We start from the raw sequence: 16714 nt of genomic DNA on the forward strand, positions 1-16714 counted from the left end.
TCTAGAATAGGTCTAGTCAATACTAGTCCAGACCCCGGGTAACAGGCAGTCTAGAATAGGTCTAGTCCAGACTAGTCCAGACCCCTAGGTAACAGGCAGTCTAGAATAGGTCTAACCATACTAGTCCAGACCCCGGGTAACATGCAGTCTAGAATAGGTCTAGTCCAGACCCCAGGACCCAGGCAGTCTATAATAGGTCTAGTCCAGACCCCAGGACCCAGGCAGTCTAGAATAGGTCTACTCCAGACCCCATGACCCAGGCAGTCTATAATAGGTCTAGTCCAGACCCCAGGTAACAGGCAGTCTAGAATAAGTATAGTCCAGACCCCAGGTAACAGGCAGTCTAGAATAGGTCCAAATCTTTCCAGACCAAGTCTAGACCATAGAATCTCATTCTAGATCTCTGGTCCAGATCTAGTCCAGGCCATGTTTAGACAGACAATCCAGATCAAGTCTAGACCAAGTCTGGACCTAGTCCAAATCCATTCCAAGTCTTATCTGGACCCAATCCACACAGAAAGGTCAGATCTGGTCCAGGCCCAGTCTAAACCCAGTACAGACCCAGACCACTTACAGTCTCATGACTCCACAGGCAGGTGAGGAGGAGTTGCATTTACACACATGCATCAGTTTACACAGGGCCTACGGCACTTCCTTGTACTGTACATCAACCGTATTTATTCATAGCTAAGCCTCCCAGCGTTTTCACACATATTGAGTGCAGGTGTAGGCCTACTGCTCGGACAATGGTTGTGTTGTAAAGTGCCATGATATATTATATGTGTTGAGGACAAAACCCTTTTCTGACATTAGATATCTATGCCACAATGATATCATCATACACTGAGTTCCACATGGCATAGGAATCAATACGGGTCATTTGTAAAAATGACTCCTATTCAAGCAGCATATTATCAATGTAAAAAGATATCCAGACCAGAAGTGTATGTGTGTCTGTGTGTGTGCATACGCCTGCGAGTGAGTGTATGTGTGTGTACAATATGGTATGTAGAGATGGAGAGAGTGTGTGGAGACCACAGCATGTGTTAGTAGCTGACTGCTGGATATCTCCCTCTGCATCGTCCATACCCTGGCTGTCAGAGGGTGAGATATGGGAGAGAAAGAAACGTCCACCCCCTGGCTGTCAGAGGGTGAGATATGGGAGAGGGTGTGTGTGAATGATGTGTATGATGTGCAGAGTCCACTATGGGAGGAGTGTATCTCCAGCTGCTTCCAATTCACCCCCATGTGTCGGCACCAGCAATGTGTGTGTAAAGCACGCTGTGTGTGTGTGTGTGTGTGTGTGTGTGTGTGTGTGTGTGTGTGTGTGTACAATATGTGTGTGTCCACATTAAAATATACTATAGTATACTACGGCTAAATACTATAGTATTTACAGTAGTTTTTGCGGACTTTACTGTAGGATTCACTTCACTGTTTCTGCAGACTTTACTATAGTATTTACTGTAATGTTTTGTGGACATTCCTGTCATATTTACTGTAGTGTTTTTGAGGTCTGTAGTATACTGTAGTATTTACTATAGTATACTACAAAATTATATAGTAAATAATGTATTATTCTATAGTAAACTGTAGTATTCTGTATTATTCTATAGTAAATACTGTATAGTAAAACTGAATGTTTTTTTCATGTGGGTGTGTCTGTGTGTTTGTAAGCTCTATCAGTGTGTGTGTGTTTACAGTAGGTGTTTATGCATGCATGTACACCCTCACTCCAGGGTGTGTGTGACATGCTGTGGAAATAGGAGCCATCCTCTGCTTGCTGATGGAGATGGAAGTACTGACAGACTGACAGACTCCCCTGGCCCCATGTCTTGGACTATGTCCCAACACTCTAAACTGGCTCCCCTTCCTCATCTCCTTCCCTAACCGACTGATGTCTTGGACTGTCTCCCAACACTCTAAAATGTCTTCCTCTCCTTGCGTCCTTCCCTTACTGAGATATTAAAGCATTGGATCACACTGCGTCACAATGCACTCACTTAACATGTCATTTCAGATCAGTGGTTGTGAAAGAAACCAAATAAGGCAAGGGAGCTATTAAAGAATTTTGGGACACATCCACAGTCATATGGTAATACCATTAACCTACAGATGAATCCTGCTATGGCCACAGCACTCTTGTATGTGTACTATGGCCACAGCACTCTTGTATGTGTACTATGGCCACAGCACTCTTGTATGTGTACTATGGCCACAGCACTCTTGTATGTGTACTATGGCCACAGCACTCTTGTATGTGTACTATGGCCACAGCACTCTTGTATGTGTACTATGGCCACAGCACTCTTGTATGTGTACTATGGCCACAGCACTCTTGTATGTGTACTATGGCCACAGCACTCTTGTATGTGTACATAACGGTGTATTGAGTTGAGGGTATTTAGTTGGCATAAGTGCAAATACAGTCAGCAAGCATAGTGAAGCATCACTACTGTAAGATTGATGGAGAATAGTAGCCTTGTATTACCAGACTGATTACCTCTGAGCTATGGTTGTACAAGGTTAGGAGAATAGTAGCCTTGTATTACCAGACTGATTACCTCTGAGCTATGGTTGTACGAGGTTAGGAGAATAGTAGCCTTGTATTACCAGACTGATTACCTCTGAGCTATGGTTGTACGAGGTTAGGAGAATAGTAGCCTTGTATTACCAGACTGATTACCTCTGAGCTATGGTTGTACAAGGTTAGGAGAATAGTAGCCTTGTATTACCAGACTGATTACCTCTGAGCTATGGTTGTACAAGGTTAGGAGAATAGTTGAATATAACAGAGAAACAATGATCATGGCTTTTAAGTTTAGATTTGAAGGATGTACTTTTTGTGCTGTGAAAAATAACCTGTTAACAGGTTAACGGAAGTGGTAATAAACATGAACATTTTCTAACTAACTGATAAATCCATACAGGAACTGAGGAAGACAAAACATCCTGGGATGATTACCTTCAAATGCTTGTCAGGGGCACAACTTTGTCTCCACCTAGTGACAACATATCACCATAACATACACTATATCCACCACAACTAGACGATTCAACCCAACCACAATCTTCCACAACATTAATAAATAATCATATAAATATTCAGTAATATAGTATTATATTTATTGAGTAAGGTTTAGAAACCATGTATGTAGTCATATTGTATAGAACAAGTCACACAGTGCATCCCAATACCATTGTCACATCAGCTTTGACAAACATTTCCATTGTAGTCATTTAGCAGACGCTCTTATCCAGAGAGACTTACAGGAGCAATTGGGGTAAAGTGCCTTGCTCAAGGGCACATTGACAGATTTGTTTACCTTGCACCACTCTTAAAAGATCGACTACATGTCGCTGAAGATGAATGTGCCCATCCATATGCACTTCTTTCAAACATGGTCTGTGCACGTATAACCTTCATATCTCAGAGTTTAAATATCAACATTTTATGATGTCTTAAAGTAGCAATAGTCATATACTGTAACAAAACATTCAAGACCTTGATGCAAAGAGACCGGCAGGGAATAATAATACCAAACCACTGAATGATGTAGGAAACACAAATAAAGTCTATCTGGTTAAAGACTACCATCAACATCAATTCAAAAGCTAGTATGACATTGTTGTTAAACAGACAAAGGCATACTTTGATTACTACAGTCTACAGTATAGAAAGAGCCCAGATCATATATGTTTTATTAGATATTTTATATTAAACATACTATAATGTTATATCATATTTTGACCCATTTCGATTAGAAAAATACATGAACAACAAGAACAGCTTTCTGTTGGTCACTAGGAGGAATAGAACAAATACCATCTGTATAAGGGTCTACATGTCTTGGAAAACAGCAAAACATCCATAGAACTTTGACAAAGGATTGTTGTCATTGTATCAACTGGAACTGGTCAGCTGAATTACCAGCACTCCTAAAAAACAAAGACCCATGTCCTATCTTGGTAATGGACAACCAATACTATTTGAATGTGTCCTTGACAATAGTCAAGCCAATGAATGCTCTCTTTGAAAGTGTCCTCTTGTGGAAACGTGTAAGACATAAGCAGACAATCCGGAATCCCCCAAACAGGATTTCTGGAAAACCAGGGAATTTATTGAAAGTTCTCCAAATTTTGCAACCTTACACAGAATACTACAGGAGCACTGCACAGGAGTATATACCAATATCTACCACTGGATGGGGATACTAACCCACACCAGAGGAGAGGACTGACTCATGACAGTTCAAACCTCTCCTGTTCAACTAGAAGTCACCCATAACCCCTGAATCCTAATCTTAACCAGTAGCGTGACAGAGAAAGATCTGACCCTGTATCAGTAGTAAATCACAACATGTTTCTCCAGCATAATAAAAGTGGTCGTAAAACAAGTCAACTGGTCCTGGTATTGAAAGATGAGTGGTAGGTTTATATGGTACTGCAAGAGAGGCGATTTTGCCGATATCAACACCTTTAGCATAGCATACAACACAGAACCAGATGTGTTAGTCAAACTACGGAGGCAACACATTCAGAAATGCTGCAACGTTACTCTTAGCAGCGTTTAGTGCTATTTTCATTCATATCAAGTATAGGTTTTCCCCATTTCTGCTTGATTATTCTGTGGATATCAATCAACTCATGATTGTTTTCTTTGTGACGTAGATCAAACATCGATGACCATGGGATTCCCTTTGTGGTGAACCATTACATTGGTGTAACATTGCTATCAAAGAATACGTGATAAAACAATGACAGAGGCACGTTGGGGGCCACATCCGTGACACACTGGATATAGCACTAACTGAATAACCCTTCGTAAGCAGCAACGCCATGAGAGTGTGTACAGTACACTTGATTCTCAGTCACAACCACTTCGGGTTGCCTTCCAGTTGTGTGGAATGTTGTGAAATCTACAGTAAGGATTTGACTGTATTGACAACATACAGTAAGAGCTACCTTACATAAACAGCAGTAGGTTACCTACAGAAAATAACAATACCATAATACCAAATCATCTCTTCTTCATTGGCCTTGTCTTTGAGAGGGGGGGGGGGCTATGCATGCATCCAAGCCAAGGGAGGGGTGCAGAAGGATCCAGGAAGGTCCAGGCAGGGTTGGATCGTAAGGTTCAGAGGTTAGGAGGGGTTAGAGGTCAAGGTTGAGTGTTCAGCAGGCATCGTTGCTCCCTGGCCCATGAGGCAGGATGGTGTTGGGGGGGCTTGACGGTAGGGTTCAGTAAGGATCCAACTTAATCCTTCTGTGTAAGCAGCATGTGAACACCATCCCACAGATCTGAAACACACACAATTGTTGTGAAGGTCAATCAAGGGTAAAGGTGAGTCGTCATGGTAGCATAGTGGAATAGCATGAGGACGTGTGTGGTTACTATGGGAACAGGAGTGCCGAGCAGCCATTCTTGCAGCAGTGGTGTAATTGGGCCTGTGGTGAATGTTAAAGCTCCCACTATGACTGTTACTGGAGAGAGATAATCTGTGAACAAACATTCATTTAGCAACTTCCATTTTTCAAAGGACATTTCTCTCTGAAGCCCTGCCAATGTTCTCAAAACCATAATGTAGTGTTATAATCCATTAATAATTAATCTACTAAAAATCACATGATTAAACTGAGGGAAAATGTTTTACAAAGTGAAGCATGTTTTATGATGTTTTTGTCATTTTCTGTGAGGCGTTTAAAATAATAAGAAATAACAAATTATGAATGTAACATATGTAAATACTTAGAAAGGAGTCTATGGACACAAGGAGTGTGGCATTTTGGAGGTTTGTGATGCAAAACATTTTGCCTAGTGCACTCCAAATTCTCCCACTTGATATTTCTTCTCCTTAAGTATTCTATAAAGTTACTTCAAAGCTCCACTTGTGAGTTGGACTGCTTTAAGATCCTATGAATACGTTTGTGTGTAGGAAAAAGAAAGAAGTGAAGTGATGCTGGGATACAACAGACCTGTGTAGGTACTTTGGTTGATCTGAGAACAATAAGTCATTTTCAGCCAGCGGCAGGACGGTCAGAGAGCTTTAGTTGGCGCTTGTTTGGATGAAGAAGCCGACATCAATAAGATGAGATTAAGGTAGAGAAGAAATGGGAGGATACAACAGGTCTTGACGCACACAACATAGCAACACACACACACACACACACACACACTTGTGCTTTCACTCTGCCAAAAGCATTAAACTGTCCTTATTTCTAACAAGATCATCCCACGTCATCACTATTAAGGTATAGGGGATATGAAAGGTCTCATTGATCTGTGAGACAACAGCAGAGTTACAGTAATACACAGGGAAAAGGCTGAGAGGTTAGGACTTAGATGAGGCACATTCGCTGGACGGGTGTGTGGTGTGTGTGTGTGTGTGTGTGTGTGTGTGTGTGTGTGTGTGTGTGTGTGTGTGTGTGTGTGTGTGTGTGTGTGTGTGTGCGCGTGTATGACGGATGACAAACGACAAACAGAGGAGGGCTGAGATTCAATCAACGGCCCCCCTGCAAGTCTTCTCCTCTCTGAGGGTATTATCGACCGGGGTCACAACATGGGGAGTAGATTCCTCAAAGAAGGCCTTGGCGGCTCGGCACTCAGGGCGGTTTTACGATGCCTCTAACCCTGCCAGCACCACTGAGAATTCAGATGACAGAGTGAGGAGGTAGAGAATGAAACTCACAACTCACAGAGAGATGGAGGGAGCTGGAAAAGGAAGAGACGGAGGAGGGAGGAGGAGGGAGGAGGAGACAGGGGATCAAGGAGGAAACGGAGGAGGGAGGAGACAGGGGATCAAGGAGGAAACGGAGGAGGGAGGAGGAGGGAGGAGCAGCCGGAGGGAGGAGGAGGGAGGAGCAGCCGGAGGGAGGAGGGAGGAGGAGGGAGGAGGGAGAAGGAGGGTCGAGGAGACAGGGGATCAAGGAGGAAACGGAGGAGGGAGGAGGGAGGAGGAGGGAGGAGCAGCCGGAGGGAGGAGGGAGGAGGAGGGAGGAGGGACGAGGAGACAGGGGATCAAGGAGGAAATGGAGGAGGGAGGAGGGAGGAGGAGGGACGAGGAGGAGGAGACAGGGGATCAAGGAGGAAACGGAGGAGGGAGGAGCAGCCGGAGGGAGGAGGGAGGAGGAGGGAGGAGGAGGGAGGAGGAGGAGACAGGGGATCAAGGAGGAAACGGAGGAGGGAGGAGCAGCCGGAGGGAGGAGGAGGGAGGAGGAGGGAGGAGCAGCCGGAGGGGGAGGAGCAGCCGGAGGGAGGAGGAGGGAGGAGCAGCCGGAGGGAGGAGGGAGGGAGGAAGGAGGAGACAGAAGCAAGGAGAAGGAGACAGAGGATGGAGGACAGAATGTGCTAAACTTCCTTTCTGCTCGTTAGTTTAGCATTTGGAATGACAAGGAATATATAGAAAGTAGTTTCAACGTGGCAGGTGAAGACAGTGACAAGAAATAAGTGATGTGCTGCAATCATAAGAAACTATGAAGAAAGAAATCATGAAGAATACATTTAGCAGTGTCCTCTTTTCTTATTATTACCCAATCTCAGATGATGAGAAATGTATTGTAAGGGTTTCTTTCAAATCTGGTCCAGCACAGCTGTCATTCGCGTTTATCTGTGGGCATTAATCTCATAGTCTAGTCTGTGGAAGCACTTCAGTGAACTGTTTGTTTGTCCTTGGATTGTGGATAATGTTGTCAAGACCTTTCAGCCATGCAAAGGTCAAAGGTCAACATGCATGTGGCGGTCAGCCTGGTGTCCCTATTGGGGTGGGCGTTGCTCGGTGGTACCGAGAATAAAGCATAGGCCAGGCAATATAGCATGCATGATCTCTGATCAACTGTCTCTTTGTCTTCTTCACACACACACACATACAAACAGAGACACACACACGCACGCACGTGCGCGCACACACACAGAGACACCCGCATGCACACACTCGCGCACACACACATGCACGAGTGCGCACACACACAAACATGCAGACAACACATATCTACACAAAAACACAAAAGACACAATCACAAAAATGAAGAAATAGACACACACACAGAACACATTTCCAACAATGCCCTCCAACCTTGTCCCGTCCCCACTGAGTGTGACCAGACAGAGGCTTAGCCAATCACACGGCAGAGAAGTCCTCCTCCTCTTCTTTATACAGCAGATAGATAAAGCAGGCCGTCAACATGGCCCCGGCCAGCTATAGAGGTCACACACACACAAACAGACATACGCACACACACACACAAAGAAATACACGCACATACAGACATACATAGACACAAACGTAAACACACACATGCATACACACAGACATACATAGAGATAAACACACATACACACACAGAGGGGTTAGTGACCTATATTAGACAAAGTATAGGGGGGGAACACTGAAAGAGGATTGAGTCTAAATTGATTAGCGTAATTACAACCAAACTAAGAACAAAGCTACAGAGACTATGACTATTTCAGTTATTAAAGACAGAGAGGAACAGTTGACACAGAGACTATGACTATTTAAGTTATTAAAGACATAGGAACAGTTGACACAGAGACTATGACTATTTCAGTTATTAAAGACATAGGAACAGTTGACACAGAGACTATGACTATTTCAGTTATTAAAGACAGAGAGGAACAGTTGACACAGAGACTATGACTATTTCAGTTATTAAAGACAGAGAGGAACAGTTGACACAGAGACTATGACTATTTCAGTTATTAAAGACAGAGAGGAACAGTTGACACAGAGACTATGACTATTTCAGTTATTAAAGACAGAGGAACAGTTGACACAGAGACTATGACTATTTCAGTTATTAAAGACAGAGGAACAGTTGACACAGAGACTATGACTATTTCAGTTATTAAAGACATAGGAACAGTTGACACAGAGACTATGACTATTTCAGTTATTAAAGACAGAGGAACAGTTAACACAGAGACTATGACTATTTCAGTTATTAAAGACAGAGAGGAACAGTTGACACAGAGACTATGACTATTTCAGTTATTAAAGACAGAGGAACAGTTGACACAGAGACTATGACTATTTCAGTTATTAAAGACAGAGAGGAACAGTTGACACAGAGACTATGACTATTTCAGTTATTAAAGACAGAGAGGAACAGTTGACACAGAGACTATGACTATTTCAGTTATTAAAGACAGAGAGGAACAGTTGACACAGAGACTATGACTATTTCAGTTATTAAAGACAGAGAGGAACAGTTGACACAGAGACTATGACTATTTCAGTTATTAAAGACAGAGAGGAACAGTTGACACAGAGACTATGACTATTTCAGTTATTAAAGACAGAGGAACAGTTGACACAGAGACTATGACTATTTCAGTTATTAAAGACAGAGAGGAACAGTTGACACAGAGACTATGACTATTTCAGTTATTAAATTGTTTGGGTTAGGGTTATATCGATCAGAAACGTTACGATACTGCTGAGAAGGGTTATATCGATCAGAAACGTTACGATACTGCTGAGAAGGGTTAGGGTTATATCGATCAGAAACGTTACAATACTGCTGAGAAGGGTTAGGGTTATATCGATCAGAAACGTTACGATACTGCTGAGAAGGGTTATATCGATCAGAAACGTTGCGATACTGCTGAGAAGGGTTATATCAATCAGAAACGTTACGATACTGCTGAGAAGGGTCAGGGTTATATCGATCAGAAACGTTACGATACTGCTGAGAAGGGTTATATCAATCAGAAACGTTACGATACTGCTGAGAAGGGTTAGGGTTATATCAATCAGAAACGTTACGATACTGCTGAGAAGGGTCAGGGTTATATCAATCAGAAACGTTACGATACTGCTGAGAAGGGTTATATCAATCAGAAACGTTATGATACTGCTGAGAAGGGTTATATCGATCAGAAACGTTACGATACTGCTGAGAAGGGTTATATCGATCAGAAACGTTACGATACTGCTGAGAAGGGTTATATCGATCAGAAACGTTACGATACTGCTGAGAAGGGTTAGGGTTATATCGATCAGAAACGTTACGATACTGCTGAGAAGGGTTATATCGATCAGAAACGTTATGATACTGCTGAGAAGGGTTATATCAATCAGAAACGTTACGATACTGCTGAGAAGGGTTATATCGATCAGAAACGTTATGATACTGCTGAGAAGGGTTATATCAATCAGAAACGTTACGATACTGCTGAGAAGGGTTATATCAATCAGAAACGTTACGATACTGCTGAGAAGGGTTATATCGATCAGAAACGTTACGATACTGCTGAGAAGGGTTAGGGTTATATCGATCAGAAACGTTACGATACTGCTGAGAAGGGTTATATCGATCAGAAACGTTACGATACTGCTGAGAAGGGTTATATCGATCAGAAACGTTACGATACTGCTGAGAAGGGTTATATCGATCAGAAACGTTACGATACTGCTGAGAAGGGTTATATCAATCAGAGACGTTACGATACTGCTGAGAAGGGTTATATCGATCAGAAACGTTACGATACTGCTGAGAAGGGTTATATCAATCAGAAACGTTACGATACTGCTGAGAAGGGTTATATCAATCAGAAACGTTACGATACTGCTGAGAAGGGTTAGGGTTATATCGATCAGAAACGTTACGATACTGCTGAGAAGGGTTATATCGATCAGAAACGTCACGATACTGCTGAGAAGGGTTAGGGTTATATCGATCAGAAACGTTACGATACTGCTGAGAAGGGTTATATCGATCAGAAACGTTACGATACTGCTGAGAAGGGTTAGGGTTATATCGATCAGAAACGTTACAATACTGCTGAGAAGGGTTAGGGTTATATCGATCAGAAACGTTACGATACTGCTGAGAAGGGTTATATCGATCAGAAACGTTACGATACTGCTGAGAAGGGTTAGAGTTATATCGATCAGAAACGTTACGATACTGCTGAGAAGGGTTATATCGATCTGAAACGTTACGATAATGCTGAGAAGGGTTAGGGTTATATCGATCAGAAACGTTACGATACTGCTGAGAAGGGTTATATCGATCAGAAACGTTACGATACTGCTGAGAAGGGTTATATCGATCAGAAACGTTACGATACTGCTGAGAAGGGTTAGGGTTATATCGATCAGAAACGTTACGATACTGCTGAGAAGGGTTAGGGTTATATCGATCAGAAACGTTACAATACTGCTGAGAAGGGTTATATCGATCAGAAACGTTACGATACTGCTGAGAAGGGTTAGGGTTATATCGATCAGAAACGTTACGATACTGCTGAGAAGGGTTAGGGTTATATCGATCAGAAACGTTACGATACTGCTGAGAAGGGTTATATCGATCAGAAACGTTACGATACTGCTGAGAAGGATTATATAAATCAGAAACGTTACGATACTGCTGAGAAGGGTTATATAAATAAGAAACGTTACGATACTGCTGAGAAGGTTTAGGGTTATATCAATCAGAAACGTTACGATACTGCTGAGAAGGGTTAGGGTTATATCGATCAGAAACGTTACGATACTGCTGAGAAGGGTTATATCGATCAGAAACGTTACGATACTGCTGAGAAGGGTTATATCAATCAGAAACGTTACGATACTGCTGAGAAGGGTTATATCGATCAGAAACGTTACGATACTGCTGAGAAGGGTTAGGGTTATATCGATCAGAAACGTTACGATACTGCTGAGAAGGGTTAGGGTTATATCAATCAGAAACGTTACGATACTGCTGAGAAGGGTTAGGGTTATATCGATCAGAAACGTTACGATACTGCTGAGAAGGGTTATATCGATCAGAAACGTTACGATACTGCTGAGAAGGGTTAGAGTTATATCGATCAGAAACGTTACGATACTGCTGAGAAGGGTTAGAGTTATATCGATCAGAAACGTTACGATACTGCTGAGAAGGGTTATATCGATCAGAAACGTTACGATACTGCTGAGAAGGGTTAGGGTTATATCAATCAGAAACGTTACGATACTGCTGAGAAGGGTTAGGGTTATATCGATCAGAAACGTTACGATACTGCTGAGAAGGGTTAGAGTTATATCGATCAGAAACGTTACGATACTGCTGAGAAGGGTTATATCAATCAGAAACGTTACGATACTGCTGAGAAGGGTTAGGGTTATATCGATCAGAAACGTTACGATACTGCTGAGAAGGGTTATATCAATCAGAAACGTTACGATACTGCTGAGAAGGGTTAGGGTTATATCGATCAGAAACGTTACGATACTGCTGAGAAGGGTTATATCAATCAGAAACGTTACGATACTGCTGAGAAGGGTTATATCGATCAGAAACGTTACGATACTGCTGAGAAGGGTTAGGGTTATATCGATCAGAAACGTTACGATACTGCTGAGAAGGGTTAGGGTTATATCGATCAGAAACGTTACAATACTGCTGAGAAGGGTTATATCAATCAGAAACGTTACAATACTGCTGAGAAGGGTTAGGGTTATATCGATCAGAAACGTTACGATACTGCTGAGAAGGGTTAGGGTTATATCGATCAGAAACGTTACGATACTGCTGAGAAGGGTTATATCAATCAGAAATGTTACGATACTGCTGAGAAGGGTTATATCAATCAGAAACGTTACGATACTGCTGAGAAGGTTTATATCAATCAGAAACGTTACGATACTGCTGAGAAGGGTTATATCGATCAGAAACGTTACGATACTGCTGAGAAGGGTTATATCGATCAGAAACGTTACGATACTGCTGAGAAGGGTTAGGGTTATATCGATCAGAAACGTTACGATACTGCTGAGAAGGGTTATATCGATCAGAAATGTTACGATACTGCTGAGAAGGGTTATATCAATCAGAAACGTTACAATACTGCTGAGAAGGGTTAGGGTTATATCGATCAGAAACGTTACGATACTGCTGAGAAGGGTTAGGGTTATATCGATCAGAAACGTTACGATACTGCTGAGAAGGGTTATATCGATCAGAAACGTTACGATACTGCTGAGAAGGGTTATATCGATCAGAAACGTTACGATACTGCTGAGAAGGGTTAGGGTTATATCGATCAGAAACGTTACGACACTGCTGAGAAGGGTTAGGGTTATATCGATCAGAAACGTTACAATACTGCTGAGAAGGGTTAGGGTTATATCGATCAGAAACGTTACGATACTGCTGAGAAGGGTTATATCGATCAGAAACGTTACGATACTGCTGAGAAGGGTTAGGGTTATATCGATCAGAAACGTTACGATACTGCTGAGAAGGGTTATATCGATCAGAAACGTTACGATACTGCTGAGAAGGGTTATATCGATCAGAAACGTTACGATACTGCTGAGAAGGGTTATATCGATCAGAAACGTTACGATACTGCTGAGAAGGTTTAGGGTTATATCGATCAGAAACGTTACGATACTGCTGAGAAGGGTTATATCGATCAGAAACGTTACGATACTGCTGAGAAGGGTTATATCGATCAGAAACGTTACGATACTGCTGAGAAGGGTTAGGGTTATATCGATCAGAAACGTTACGATACTGCTGAGAAGGGTCAGGGTTATATCGATCAGAAACGTTACGATACTGCTGAGAAGGGTTAGGGTTATATCGATCAGAAACGTTACGATACTGCTGAGAAGGGTTATATCAATCAGAAACGTTACGATACTGCTGAGAAGGGTTAGGGTTATATCGATCAGAAACGTTACGATACTGCTGAGAAGGGTTATATCAATCAGAAACGTTACGATACTGCTGAGAAGGGTTATATCGATCAGAAACGTTACGATACTGCTGAGAAGGGTTAGGGTTATATCGATCAGAAACGTTACGATACTGCTGAGAAGGGTTAGGGTTATATCGATCAGAAACGTTACAATACTGCTGAGAAGGGTTATATCAATCAGAAACGTTACAATACTGCTGAGAAGGGTTAGGGTTATATCGATCAGAAACGTTACGATACTGCTGAGAAGGGTTAGGGTTATATCGATCAGAAACGTTACGATACTGCTGAGAAGGGTTATATCAATCAGAAATGTTACGATACTGCTGAGAAGGGTTATATCAATCAGAAACGTTACGATACTGCTGAGAAGGTTTATATCAATCAGAAACGTTACGATACTGCTGAGAAGGGTTATATCGATCAGAAACGTTACGATACTGCTGAGAAGGGTTATATCGATCAGAAACGTTACGATACTGCTGAGAAGGGTTAGGGTTATATCGATCAGAAACGTTACGATACTGCTGAGAAGGGTTATATCGATCAGAAATGTTACGATACTGCTGAGAAGGGTTATATCAATCAGAAACGTTACAATACTGCTGAGAAGGGTTAGGGTTATATCGATCAGAAACGTTACGATACTGCTGAGAAGGGTTAGGGTTATATCGATCAGAAACGTTACGATACTGCTGAGAAGGGTTATATCGATCAGAAACGTTACGATACTGCTGAGAAGGGTTATATCGATCAGAAACGTTACGATACTGCTGAGAAGGGTTAGGGTTATATCGATCAGAAACGTTACGACACTGCTGAGAAGGGTTAGGGTTATATCGATCAGAAACGTTACAATACTGCTGAGAAGGGTTAGGGTTATATCGATCAGAAACGTTACGATACTGCTGAGAAGGGTTATATCGATCAGAAACGTTACGATACTGCTGAGAAGGGTTAGGGTTATATCGATCAGAAACGTTACGATACTGCTGAGAAGGGTTATATCGATCAGAAACGTTACGATACTGCTGAGAAGGGTTATATCGATCAGAAACGTTACGATACTGCTGAGAAGGGTTATATCGATCAGAAACGTTACGATACTGCTGAGAAGGTTTAGGGTTATATCGATCAGAAACGTTACGATACTGCTGAGAAGGGTTATATCGATCAGAAACGTTACGATACTGCTGAGAAGGGTTATATCGATCAGAAACGTTACGATACTGCTGAGAAGGGTTAGGGTTATATCGATCAGAAACGTTACGATACTGCTGAGAAGGGTCAGGGTTATATCGATCAGAAACGTTACGATACTGCTGAGAAGGGTTAGGGTTATATCGATCAGAAACGTTACGATACTGCTGAGAAGGGTTATATCAATCAGAAATGTTACAATACTGCTGAGAAGGGTTAGGGTTATATCGATCAGAAACGTTACGATACTGCTGAGAAGGGTTAGGGTTATATCGATCAGAAACGTTACGATACTGCTGAGAAGGGTTATATCAATCAGAAATGTTACGATACTGCTGAGAAGGGTTATATCAATCAGAAACGTTACGATACTGCTGAGAAGGTTTATATCAATCAGAAACGTTACGATACTGCTGAGAAGGGTTATATCGATCAGAAACGTTACGATACTGCTGAGAAGGGTTATATCGATCAGAAACGTTACGATACTGCTGAGAAGGGTTAGGGTTATATCGATCAGAAACGTTACGATACTGCTGAGAAGGGTTATATCGATCAGAAATGTTACGATACTGCTGAGAAGGGTTATATCAATCAGAAACGTTACAATACTGCTGAGAAGGGTTAGGGTTATATCGATCAGAAACGTTACGATACTGCTGAGAAGGGTTAGGGTTATATCGATCAGAAACGTTACGATACTGCTGAGAAGGGTTATATCGATCAGAAACGTTACGATACTGCTGAGAAGGGTTATATCGATCAGAAACGTTACGATACTGCTGAGAAGGGTTAGGGTTATATCGATCAGAAACGTTACGATACTGCTGAGAAGGGTTAGGGTTATATCGATCAGAAACGTTACAATACTGCTGAGAAGGGTTAGGGTTATATCGATCAGAAACGTTACGATACTGCTGAGAAGGGTTATATCGATCAGAAACGTTACGATACTGCTGAGAAGGGTTAGGGTTATATCGATCAGAAACGTTACGATACTGCTGAGAAGGGTTATATCGATCAGAAACGTTACGATACTGCTGAGAAGGGTTATATCGATCAGAAACGTTACGATACTGCTGAGAAGGGTTATATCGATCAGAAACGTTACGATACTGCTGAGAAGGTTTAGGGTTATATCGATCAGAAACGTTACGATACTGCTGAGAAGGGTTATATCGATCAGAAACGTTACGATACTGCTGAGAAGGGTTATATCGATCAGAAACGTTACGATACTGCTGAGAAGGGTTAGGGTTATATCGATCAGAAACGTTACGATACTGCTGAGAAGGGTCAGGGTTATATCGATCAGAAACGTTACGATACTGCTGAGAAAGGTTAGGGTTATATCAATCAGAAACGTTACGATACTGCTGAGAAGGGTTAGGGTTATATCGATCAGAAACGTTACGATACTGCTGAGAAGGGTTATATCGATCAGAAACGTTACGATACTGCTGAGAAGGGTTAGGGTTATATCGATCAGAAACGTTACGATACTGCTGAGAAGGGTTAGGGTTATATCGATCAGAAACGTTACGATACTGCTGAGAAGGGTTATATCAATCAGAAACGTTACGATACTGCTGAGAAGGGTTAGGGTTATATCGATCATAAACGTTACGATACTGCTGAGAAGGGTTAGGGTTATATCGATCAGAAACGTTGCGATACTGCTGAGAAGGGTTATATCAATCAGAAACGTTACGATACTGCTGAGAAGGGTTAGGGTTATATCGATCAGAAACGTTACGATACTGCTGAGAAGGGTTAGAGTTATATCGATCAGAAACGTTACGA

General features: G+C 42.0%; 1 protein-coding gene across 4 annotated transcripts in view; it reads right to left on the minus strand.

The window, feature by feature from the left end:
- Positions 1-3421: 3421 nt before the first annotated feature.
- Positions 3422-16714, minus strand: part of LOC110490781 (tetraspanin-11) — a 111653-nt gene continuing 98360 nt past the window's right edge. For all 4 annotated transcript variants that reach the window (XM_036945022.1, XM_036945024.1, XM_036945023.1 and 1 more), the window contains exons 8-9: positions 8073-8195; positions 3422-5301 (exon numbers count right to left, since the gene is read on the minus strand). In XM_036945022.1, coding sequence (XP_036800917.1) covers positions 8118-8195 — 78 coding nt within the window. In that variant the 3' untranslated portion in view covers positions 3422-5301; positions 8073-8117. The remainder of the gene's footprint in view (positions 5302-8072; positions 8196-16714) is intronic.

Source organism: Oncorhynchus mykiss, chromosome 15 (genome assembly GCF_013265735.2).
Source record: "Oncorhynchus mykiss isolate Arlee chromosome 15, USDA_OmykA_1.1, whole genome shotgun sequence".
Classification (NCBI taxonomy): domain Eukaryota; kingdom Metazoa; phylum Chordata; class Actinopteri; order Salmoniformes; family Salmonidae; genus Oncorhynchus; species Oncorhynchus mykiss.